Source organism: Corvus cornix, chromosome 14 (assembly GCF_000738735.6).
Source record: "Corvus cornix cornix isolate S_Up_H32 chromosome 14, ASM73873v5, whole genome shotgun sequence".
In the NCBI taxonomy this organism is placed as follows: Eukaryota; Metazoa; Chordata; class Aves; order Passeriformes; family Corvidae; genus Corvus; species Corvus cornix.
Window position 1 is genome coordinate 9,284,712 of NC_046344.1, and position 12,340 is coordinate 9,297,051.

Here is a 12,340-nt window from a genome sequence, read left to right on the forward strand (position 1 = left end):
AAAGGAGAGCATTAGGCAAACAAAAAGTGTACTTATGTCTTAATGACTTTTTGGAAAGGTTCATAAATAGTGTGTTCTTAAATTTGTTGCTTGAAGTGAAGCTGGCAAACCAGGATTTCTCTCAAGGACTTAGTTTTCAGTCATTTCCTCATGTTCATAGGTCTCCACCTCAGGCTGTACTTTATTATGTAGTATTAGGTTACTTTCACAGGTTTCTCTGGTGTTCTAATGTGTTCCACACTTAATAAGAGCCATCAAGGTTCATCTCATCCTTTTACCAGCCTAAGAGAAACCAAAATGAACTGTGGTCACTTGGTGTTTTTTAATCTCTGCCCAGCCTCTCGAGCCCACAGCAACATGAGGACTTCCTTGCTCTCTTGTTTCATCAGCACTTTGAACTGTTAGTGATGTCTTGCTTTAAAGGCAGTCAGATACTGACACTGACAGAGAGTTACAATTACCAGCCCTGCTGGACGTACCGAAATAATGTCCTAAACATCAAAAGATGTTGTTTTAAATTATAATTTAAATAAGGTCTCCATGGGTGAATTGTTTCATAACTTAACATATTTTATTTTTCTTGACATAAACAAGATGAGGCACAGTGACAACAAGGACCTCTGCCACTTCAAATTAGTTAAGGCATCAGTATTAATTCTAAATTAGCTAATTACACTAAGAAAAGTGAGGAAACACAATTTGTCATTTATGCTGGTAAAAACCCACATTCCCAGCTTATTTTTGTAACTTTTTACTACATACAGTAATGTCCAGCCACATACTACAGTTAAATATCCTTCCCATGACTGTGTTATATGACTGGTATGTATGAGACTGTGAAAATGTTCTCTCATTTTCCACATTCTACAGAAAGTGAGATTGAAAACGTTCAACTAAGCAAAGCCAGGTGGAGAATAAAAGCAAAATAATCTCCTTTCTCTCTGAATCCAACATTACCTCTGCTCAAGCTGCTGCCATGGGGCTGCAGTCCCCAGGTAGCCCTGTCCAGCTGCAGGTACAGCCACTTCACTGCTGCAAGGCAATGCTGCAGAGGTGATTTTAGAGTCTCAGCAGTTCCACAAATCAGGCTTGAAGGAGCCTCCTTGATAAACTATTGTGACTAAAATGTAATTAAACTGACTCTTCAGCACAGCATTTCATACCTCTCACCATATTTAAATACCTGTAATACCCTCTAGGGAACACTACTGTATGTGAATACATACATAAAACATGATAGGAGGCATTAATGATACTCACTGTGTTCCTCCCTCCTCAGGTGCCAAAGCTGCACCAGGCTCCAGTTCCAGATAACCAATGGCATGGACTGTAATGTGTTCAACTAAATACTTAAAAACCCAACAGGTATGACTTAATTACATGAAGACTTTATTTTCAACAAATTAGATACACTTGCAAAAAAAGAGGTGGATTGCAGCACATAAACAAATTTATGAATTTGTTTTTAAAGACTTGTTGCAGTGAAGAAAACATACTTTTTAGGGTTTTCAATATTCTGTATATTACAGTAAGGCACTCTACATTGCATTTGGAAATCAAAGCTCTCCCCTTGTCTAGGAATCAATGAAGTGACTTCTGATTACAGTATTCTGTACAGAATATTCTGCCCATGCAATTATTCCAACTTCCATAGCTAGAGCCAGGATATATGTTAACTGAATGGTAGTGAAATTTCAAAACTAAAATAGTTGTTTCACCTTTAGTTTGTCAGTGACATTTATATCAGCCTCATTTACAGACTTTTCATTATATAAAACTATATAATGGAAACTATAAAACTATATAACATTATATAAAACTTTATAACAGATAAAACAGAAACCCAAGCTGTGACTGCAAACCAGAATGTGTCTGCTCTCCTATTGCTCCTGGCTCTGAAGAGCTAAGAAAATAAAGTGTGGGGAATGGGATAAAATATGACACCAAGGGAACAGGATATGATCCAAAAGTTGCTAAAAGTCAGCAGGAGTCTGCTGATTTCAAATGTTTTGAGATTTTTTTCTGTAAAAATGTGCCCCATTCATATTGTCCAGAAGGTAACAGAAATTACTAAATTTATTGATTTTGAAATACCTTCTCCAGTTAAAGGGTTATGCAGACACCAGTTTCTCTGTAATAAGAAAGTATTATCTAGGAGCAAAGTGAAAATTCTCAGAACTGCACTTTTCAATGACACATTACCATATTAGCTCTGCTCTTCTCCCATAGGACCTTCCTCATAGGTCTCATTTTCAAAAAGAAAAACATGTCAACAACTTCCTTGTTATTTAGGATGATAACAAACTGGGAGCTGTTCTGGGACACTGCAGTCAGAAATCTGTAGTTCTGCTTGGGGAAACCTTATGAAACTGTTTATATTTATCTAATATGGAAAAACATCTTTTGACACAGCCTACTTTTGCTTAGCAAGCATATCCAGCAGCTCCTTCTCTATGCCGTGGCTACCCAGTTCAGTTAAGCTGTAGTATCTGTGCACCACCTTCTCCTCTGTCACAACCACCACTCGAAGCCCGTGTGTATCCTGTCCCAGCTGACATCCTATAGCTGATGACACCACCATTTCCAGGCCTTTGTAGGATCCTCCAGCATTCCTATGGTAATGTCCAGAAAATACAGCTCTAATGCCTGTTTAAAAAAAAAAAGACAGAGTATGTATTTAGTTAGCACCTTACAGGTCCCACATTTACCCTCATTCTTTAATGGCTCTTCAAGGATAAAATTACAACTAAACCATTCACACAAACTTGCATTTTAAACAAATAATTAGTAAAGAGTAGCAAATAATTCTAATACTAATAACTAACCAAACTTTATTGTGCTCCACCAGCTGTGTTTAGGGTTACTGGACTCTGAGTTCTTTATGCCCACTAAAAGGTGTGTTTGCTGTCTCCCCACTCCTTTGCCCAGAAAGAAGGGACAGTCCAGAGGTAGCTGATTAAAATTAGATACCTGCCTAGAGAATGATGGTACTGAAACACAGGTTGGAAGACAAAGAGAGTAGAGCTGTATTTGTCAATTAGCATGAAGAAAATTTACTAAGGAGAGCTTAAACTGTACACCAAGGCCAGTGACCTTAAAAAAATAGAAAGGGCAAGACAAACAAAGAAAAGACGTACATGAGAAGGTAAGTTGTAATCATTTCACAAGACACTGAGGGTATCACAGAGGGAACAGAGCCAGGTACATCAAAGAAATCTAATAAAGCAAAAGAAGTTGTGAGTTTTGAAGAGGGAAAGAAGGAGGAGCAGCCAGGAAAGGAAAGGTTCACACCTGCAAGAGTCAGGCTTGGAATGACATGAATTAACATTTATCTGGTATGGTGACAAACAAGGCAGGTTGACTCTGATTCCTTCTATTTTTAATGACTTAAGGCTGTTCTGTTTCATTTTCTTAAAAAAAATAGATTAATTATATTTTGGACTTTATTGGAGTAAAAAAATATGGAATTTTTACAGAAATTTTGATACAATTTGAAATTAAATTAATTGTGTCATCCTCACCTCCAAACCAGTAATTTCCACTTTTTGTTTCTCCTGTCTTGCAAGCATAAACAAACAAATGCTGTATTTGTTTGCATAAACAATACAAAAGCTGTATTTGTTACTCTAAGTGGCCGTTTTGATTGTCTTTACAAGTCAAATTCTTGCTGCCAAATAGATTACTTTCCCCTCCCCATATTTTATAAATTTTAATAAAATGTTTCTATTACTACAAAATAATGAAATCTTGAGTCTGAGTAAAAAAAAAGAGTAATTTTGTTGTTTAGTACTTTCTTTCCTGTCAAAGTTTGCAAAGCTCCTCACAAGAGACTTGGGAATGCAGCTTCCTCTCCAAGAGAGACTGTTCTGCCCTAGACAAAGCTTTTCATTCCCAGCTTATTCCAGCCTCCTTTGCCATTTTGCCTTTCCATGCTCTGCCCATAGGTACATCTGAGCACCACAGTGAACAGCATTCAGAGTTTGGTAAAAAAAATATTAATCAGTTTTCTTGCTAATTTAAGCTAGTACATGTTTTATTTTGAATGAAAATGTGGAGTTAGTATAAATAGCTAATTTTACAAACAGGTTTTGGGATTATGTTTTGGCATGCTTAGTCTAAGGTCCTTGGACCTTTGGTCCAGACTCCTACAGCTTCCTGAAGCTGCATCTAATACTACTTTATACTGTTGTGAAAGAGAAAAATTACTGGACCAGACAGCTAAAAATACTGGAAATTTTGTCGGCACTACAACCTTAAATGACGTTTAAAAAATAAAAAGCTAGCAACAACTGATTTTGCCTTCAGACTGCAGAATTTCTGGAAGATAGCAGAGACAATTCAAAGCCAGAGAGCTGTAATGAGGAACATGCTATAACTTCACATGGAAACCCTTATTTCTCTAGCCAGAAAAAACTTTCCACATTTTCTCCTGCAGTAGACTTAGACCTCTTTCACAGAGATAAAATGAAAAGGGAAGTAGGTGAACCCATCTTAAGACAGCTGGCTAACATCAATCCTTTGCTCTTGTGCGAGTGATCTGAAGACTGATATAAAATATATAAACTTGGTTCAAAGTATAGTTAAAAATTAAGCAGCTTCGAAAGCAAAATATAAATTATTCTGCTGTGTCTCTGGTAAGAGCTATATGGGCTTTCATATTTCAGATCCAAGCCCTTCTCAAACAGCAAATGAGTCAAGGTAGAAAACAGAGAACGAAGCCACCTTGTCACCGAGCAGTGATACATGGGCCTTGTCAGCTCCAGCCTGTCTGTTCCCCTGTTTTAGTGTATCAGGGCTGATTACCCTGCTGCTGGAACCATCCTCTGGCTGCAGCATGAGGTACACTTGTGAGTAAGGCAGCAGGGCAACTTTGGGAGCTTGCTGTGACTCAGCTGTACAAACCCAGCAAAACCGGTGAAGTGTTTTTACATCTTGGGAGAAAGCCAGTTAGAGTCCCTCAAAAGGCAATGGTGGAATATAAAAGTCAGCTGCTACTGTAACAAGGTAACAAGGCCTTTTCAGTATATTCAGTATTCTTCAGGTAAGCAGAACTACTTTAGTCTATGAAAAAGTTAAGAACAAGTAAGAATCATAAACCCATAGTGAGGTCCAAACCCATGTAACACACTTTTAGTACCAGAAATAAGTATTTTAGAAAGGAATTAAGTTCTCTCTTTTTACTGGAAGCATCTGTGTCCTAAAGTAGCATCTTCCCACCATCCAGAGAATTTAACATTTGGGTTTCAAAGAGGAAAAGAACCCAAGACTTTGTGTCATCATATATGTAAACCAAACTCTAAGTGTGATTAGAAGGACAGAGGATACAAAAGTCATAAAGGAACTGTAGTTATGCTAAAGAAAAAAAAATTCCACTTGTCTAATAATTCAAGGGAAAATTTTGAGAAACCCATCCTAGACAGAGACAGACGCAAGTAAAACATTTTGTTTTCAAGACTTCAGTTTTCAGATACCCCTTAGTGCCAGTATAAACTCTTCTTATTGCTGGGTTACAGTATGTTACATCTTGAAGAAGGAAACAAACAGGTCACTGCTGTGTATGGACAGGAGGCTCACTGATGGTGTTTTTCTGCAAGAGCACATTTGTGTTCACTCAACTGTACTGCACCCACTTTGTGGCTTAGCACAAGGAGGAAAGCTGAACCAGTCACTGCAATAATACTAAGATGACAAGCAGGCAATTTACTTTGCTCTTGCTTTTGATCTTTAACATAAAAAGAATCTTAGAGATGTATGCACTCAAATTTAATTTACTAATGTCAGATGTTTTTCTGAAGTAATAATGTCAAGTTGCTAGCAACAGACACCCCTCACCCCCTTGTTTTTCCCCCTAACTCTGTGAGGAAAGAACAGTACCCCAGCAGACCTCAATTTTATAGCCCACTTTAATGCACCCCCAGGTCAGTTAAATGCATCCAGCTATACATGAAAACATACAGTCCCTTCCCACTACAACAAAAGAAAAAAAGTGATTTGTTTTTAATCGCTGGTTTTGTTAAACAGCAGCTGGAAAAAGCATTAATATAAAAGCTGTATGAAATACTGAAAAACTACTGTGTAAATAAATGTCCAAAGAACAGCACCTTCACAAGCATTCATTATTTCATTTTTTATGAAATACACAGTTATTTGAACTGAAATGTGACTGGAGGTTTCACAGTATCCATTTACTAAAAAAAAGCTGGATCCATTACTGCAAGACCCTATTCATACCTAATGGATTATTCATTAAAGAAAAAAGGGATTAAAATCAGAATAAAGTAAAAAGCTGTGCAGACAGTTACTCTAAAACAAAAGCAAAACAATCCACACATCCTTGTCTCCGTGATCATCACCATCATCTAATGTCAGACTGCATAACAACACAACACAGATTACAGAGTATCTGCTAAGGAAGAAAGGTCTAACCTGCCAAATTAATTTTTGATCAGAAAAGGGCAGGCACCACCCAGTGCTGGGTACCAGGTCCTGTTCTGTCTGTGCTAAAACTGTACTTGGATCATGAAAACACCTAAATCCACTGAGTTTCATGCCTGCTACCAAATACGAGTTTTATGAATCAGTCAATATGCAAAAAAAATCAGGGTCTTTGTAAAAAATGGTTTAGATACAGGAATTGCTTTTGATTTTAGTAAACAAAAGCTGTTCTGCTATGCAATTTACCATCATTTTCTTATCAAACACAAAATGTCCTTTTTAGTTCTGATCTGAAAAAGCTGAATCTGAAAGACAAAATGTTTTCCTTTTCCAAAGACCTGATCATAACTCTTTTTCCCTTTAGAAAAATGCATCCCTACTAAAGAATGAAATACCTATTTTGGTAGAAGTTCTTTGACCCTAGAGCAGCCTACTTAGCAAAAATAATTCATGATGTAACAACCAACCCAAACAAGCATTGTTCAAGAGTCATCTGATGAGATGTAATACTTGCATATGCTGATATGCCTTAGACTTTTCATCAGTTCAACCATGAAAGAAGTTAATAAACACTTCGGTTTGATGCTAATTCACACACTGCATTATGGCTCTTGGGGCTGTAAGGCCACACAGTGGCTGTGGCAAGGCAAGAGGGGAGTTCTGGGGAAGGGAATTACCAGCTCAAGCAGTTCAGCATGCTGCCTCTGATGCTACCTGTTTCATAAGCAGAATCTTTAAAGCACAACTCAATTTTGAGAAAATTTCAAACAAAGTTCGTATTTTAATTTGGATACTTTTTCCCAAGTCAAAAACACAGTATGAACACTTGACTCATAGTTTCTGTTGCGGACATTTTTCAACAGGAAATTCAAAAGCACCTCTGAAGACTTTCCTCCCCGCTCTCCTTTCCAGTGTCTGCTTTCTAAAGCCAGCTCATCAAATAAGTAGTGGAGCTTCAGCAAGTTCTTGTTGATTTGCATCTTCCTCACTTTAACAGCTTTGGGAATTTGGACAATTTCTTCCAGCATTTCCCATCTTCTCTTTTTCTGCTGGTTCTCTCTCCAAGCTTTGTAACCCACACCAGCACATCGTATTAAAGGTGTTTTTCTTACAGAAAAGATGCAATGGGTACTGTTCAACTTCCTCACTGGCCTAACAGGAAAAGGTATCACAAGTGTCTGAGACCTGCTCTGGATGCTGCACAGAAAAGGCTGATACAGAAAGGGACCAGGAGGCTCTAGGGGATCCAAGCAAGCTCAGAAGCAGCTGCCTATGTACAACCATCATATCCTCACAGGCTGCAGCAGCTCTGATTTTAAAGAGATTATTCTCTGTAACTGTGGCCATCTTACAGCACTTCTGAGCTCCAAGCAATCCAAAGCAGAGAAATGTTCTGAAAGAAACCAAGTCCTAAATTAAATATTCACCACCTTTTTCAACCCTGGAGATACTGAAGAAAATGAGAAGAAAACTTTAGCTATCCCAGTGCTGTTAGCACACTGTTGACTTTATTTCTGACAAGAATCAGGTGAGAAAATACTTCATTACACAAAAAGAAACTACAACTGAGTATCGTGCAGGAGGCAGTTTGTCTGTCAGCAGAAAATGGCGAGGAATTTTACAGAATTTTAAAAGTGCAGCAGATTCCTTCTACAAATTACCATTTATCACTCAGAAAAACCCTTCCGTGGCACCAGAGGAAAGGGTCAGCATGATTTTGATACAATTGCACTGTAAGAGAACAAAGGCATTTAGCTGTGTCTCATGGATGATTCACCTGGGGGCAACAACATCCCTGTCTTACCATATTGTGCAAGCGTAGTCCTGTAATTCCCAGACTCCTTTCCCTTACTTGGGACTCTACTGCTGTCTTCTGTAGTGTAGAAAAATGTAAGGACATGGAAGACTGGGCATGGTCTCAACTCCATTTGGGCAGGAAAGAAAGGGGACTCTGGTCTGCCTTCACTGTGTGGCCCAACAACAAATCTTTTCTACTCGATGTTTTGACCAGCCTTTCTATTTCAGTAGTTAAATCATGTTCAAGTCTCAATTTAAACATGAAATGCTAGACAAATCATCTTTTTGATTTATTAAACAAACAGGTATATTCTGTAACCATGCAACAGTTAAGATTTTGTGAAATAGGTAACATCTCTTTTCATAAGTTCTTGAAAAATTTACTGTTTTCTAGTTTAATTCAAGAAATACAGACTGAGCCCCAGTCTCCAGGGAAAACTGAGTTGCAATGGCACAGACAGGATGGAAAATAATGCACCCATGTTTACCCTGAAATATAAAAAAAATAACAAAGAAACATGCACCTGGAAAACAATTTTTTCTCACATAATCAGATAATATTGGGTTGTAGTTCACACTTGAACTGGTTTAAATTCCAGGGATGTCTGACTCCAGTGTCTGTAATTACACTCACTTCTATGGCTTGATTCCAAACCCCCCTGAGTTCAGAAGAAGCTGTTTTCCAACTCTAGTTCCAAATGTACAAACCCCATTTTTGAGGCAGGTTTGCTGTGTCCAAAATGTGACTGGCCTTAGCTGGAAATCAAACTGCTCAACCCAGCACTATGGACAGAGTAAAAATATAGGAAAAAAATTACCAATATAAAAATAAACCAAGAAAAGCAAGCAGATTTTCCAAATTAGGAGGAGAATGCCTGGAATAATCAGCATAGGCAATCAGTGGCATGCTTTATTTAGACTGAGCCTTCAATTAAATAAATGCTTTTCTCAGCAAAAGCAAATGAGACTGTAAAAGAAGGAGAAGGCTAAATTAGTGCAATATGAATGACATAATAAATATGTAATGGGTACAGTACAGACCTTGCCTCTCTTCCCATGCTCTCAGTAGAGAATTTTGATGAAAAAAAAGTGGTTCTGACTGAACAATGAAATTTATCACATGGTTCAGATTATCACCTTTTAAGTGCTGATTAGTAAACTGAAGACATGAATCAATGTTCACTGCATTTCATGTACAGATTAATGGCTCTCCACCCAGACTGCAGGTGAAGTTCAAAGCAAACTAAAGAAGGCATTTCTTCACAGAGCTGTGAAACATGAAATTCCCTCCTGCAGACCATTGTGAAAGCTGGCAGTTTTCACAAATCAACTGAACAAATCTAGAGAGGAACCACTAAATTGCATTATGTTGATAACATTAGTATGACACAATAAGTCCTTGAAAGAAAAATTGTTGGAGGTGGGAAGAGGCCTGGAAAGAAATACCATTATGCACTTTTCTATCCTGTGCCCTTCACAAGGGTTTGGGGAGTAGGAGCAGCAGGAGACTGGGCTACTGGGACCCTCATTCTGGTCCTATTACTCTGCTTTTCTGTTAGCTGTCCAAATTTAATGATAAAATTAGATTTTAAACATAATTATGTTTATCCAAAACTCCCTGATTCACCAGACAAACCTCTTGCTTGGTCAAGGACTGAAGAAAGAGGACAGACTGGAAAAAGCTGATCCTAGATACATTTGTCCCCAAAAATTAAGAGAGCTAGAGAGGAGCAGCAGTAGAGCCAAAGTGGAAGTAAACAGGTGGAGAAGCAGTTCTGTAAAGACATGGAATTGTATTGGAGGATCTGAATGTTATCAACACTCTTGTACCCTTTCATACTTTTCAAAGACAGAACCAAACAGCCAGGCACAGGGAGATGCTACCATGAGATGTGTGTGTATACCTCCGCACAGGTAAGAGTACACAGGTGTTTTGTAAAAGGCAGTGTTTCTGGCAAATACAACCATTTGAGTCATATTGGTAAATTGATCTTGAACATTTTCCCTGGAGTATCAGGCACAAACTGGCTTCTCTTTCTTCCTTTCACTTGCAGAGTACAGCTCTGTCTGAAGTGCTGAACAATGTGGTCGGTTCAAGAGCAGTACCTGTTCTCACAACAATTCTGCACTCCAAAATTATATTCTTTCAGCTTCCCTACAAGAGCCACATTAACCATAGGCATTTTTTACTGCACATTTTGTCTCCCCCTGGGCACGTGGTGTACCTCATCTTTCCAAGACTCCAGTGCTACACAACGAATGACAATATTTAGAAGTCTTTGAAAACAAAATCTCTTCAGTGGAATGGAATTGATTTTATCTCATTGCATTTCAGAGTGCTTGCATTGCCTCATCTGCCAAGCAGGTGTTACAGCAGCAAAGATGTGAAAGCACCAGTCACAGCACTGTTAGCAGAACTGCTTGGTGCTCAGGCAGTTCTCAGATCTTGTTATCCAAAAAAAAACCCCAATAATTTCCCGCCAACAGAGCTCCAGTAGAAGGAAATAGTCCCACTGTTAAGCATTGGGGATCAGCACCCTCCCTTTCATAAGCTCTTTGGTCAGCCCTCAGTAACATACAGAATTATTTTGTGTAGCCCTTTTGAAGCTCTCTGTTACCCTTTCTCCTCAGAAGAGCTGTATGAATAAAATAGAACAGAGTAATTACATTGCACAGTTCTTTAAGCATCTCAATAAAAATATCCCATGCAGTCCTGTTTCCAAACATTATCCTGCAAACGTGCAGGAAACCTCTGCCTTAAATTTGCTTTGTGCACTAAAAAATCAGGAGTTTAATGCAGCCGGTGGTCAGTGGGTCTGTGTAAGTGGGAGACAAGATATTATTTTGCACAGTGTATTTATGTCGAAGCTTCTTTCTATAGGACAATACTAAATAGAGCTATATACAAAAGGATTTTAGTGTCACTTGGGTTTCCTGTATAATCAGAGAAACAACAGGCACAGCCAGAGGGTGATTCCAGATCACCTAATTAGAGCACTGATCTAAATAAGCCTTTAGAGGTGCTGTCTCTAGAAGGTCACTCTGTCTTTGAGGTTCATTTTTGTGAATGTCTCTTGTGACCTTTCAGTGGAATTTACTTCCTGGTTTTGTTACTTTTTTCCATTTGAAAGCGATGCTTTCTCAGAGAGCTGACACAAACCCCAAACAGTCCTGGATTGCTGTGTGCTCTAAGGATCAAGAAGAAGCTTTAGCCCAGTGGATAAAACTGATTTCAAAAATTTATCCAAGAAGAAATATTACTTAATGTCCTTACAGATTATACGTATTTTGTACTTGCTGCTGAACTTCTGGAAAAAAAATTTTTAAAGATCTATGTATAAGTGTATCTCCATGCAAGATTTACACTACCATACCTAGGGAACTGTTCTTACACAGAATGTATCAGATGTTGTCACTCTACCTGTGCCATAAGTAAATAATTGCAACCTTGAAAGAGGTTGATCTAAATCACTGAAGTTGAGAGTATTTAAATTATCTTAAATACTGACACATAAGCGCTTACTCACTCAATGTATGGGCTTTGCCAAAATCAAGGTCTCAATGGCAGGAAGATGAAAATATTACTCCCCTGTCAACTCTGATTACACAACAAAGAAAATAATGAAACATAGCATATGTTGTCTGGTAAATTTTAGAAACAACAGCTTTCAACACTCCATGCTTTAATTTTGTGCTCAAATATATCTCAGCTGTGGATGTTCTGAAAGCTGCTTCTTCCTTTAACACTACTCTCCTGTCACAACATTTCTAAGAGGAGAATGTAGATATCACACTCTTTTAATGAGTAAAGGTGTTAGAAGTTATAGCACCTCCAGTCACAAATATAATGAAAAAATACACCATTTAATGAAGTTAGGTTGTTATTTTTGCCCCATGTACATATTAAGTACTTTTAACCACACCTGAAAAATTGCTTTGAAGACACTTAGATGAATTTAAAACTTTTTAATTAAAAGAAGCTGAAGACTGAAGGGAATTTCCTTCTGTATATTTCTATCTCTGGTCTAGTTATTTTCTCTAAGATGCAACATCTCTCAGCTACATAAACCACCTATACTCTTCATCTAACTCTGAAACAAGGTCTTTT

At 38.0% G+C, this 12,340-nt stretch overlaps 1 protein-coding gene across 1 annotated transcript in view; it reads right to left on the reverse strand.

Moving 5' to 3' along the window:
• Positions 1–1,366: 1,366 nt before the first annotated feature.
• CPPED1 (calcineurin like phosphoesterase domain containing 1) overlaps positions 1,367–12,340 on the reverse strand; it is a 39,768-nt gene continuing 28,794 nt past the window's right edge. The window contains exon 4 of the mRNA XM_039560516.1: positions 1,367–2,646. Coding sequence (XP_039416450.1) covers positions 2,414–2,646 — 233 coding nt within the window. The 3' untranslated portion in view covers positions 1,367–2,413. The remainder of the gene's footprint in view (positions 2,647–12,340) is intronic.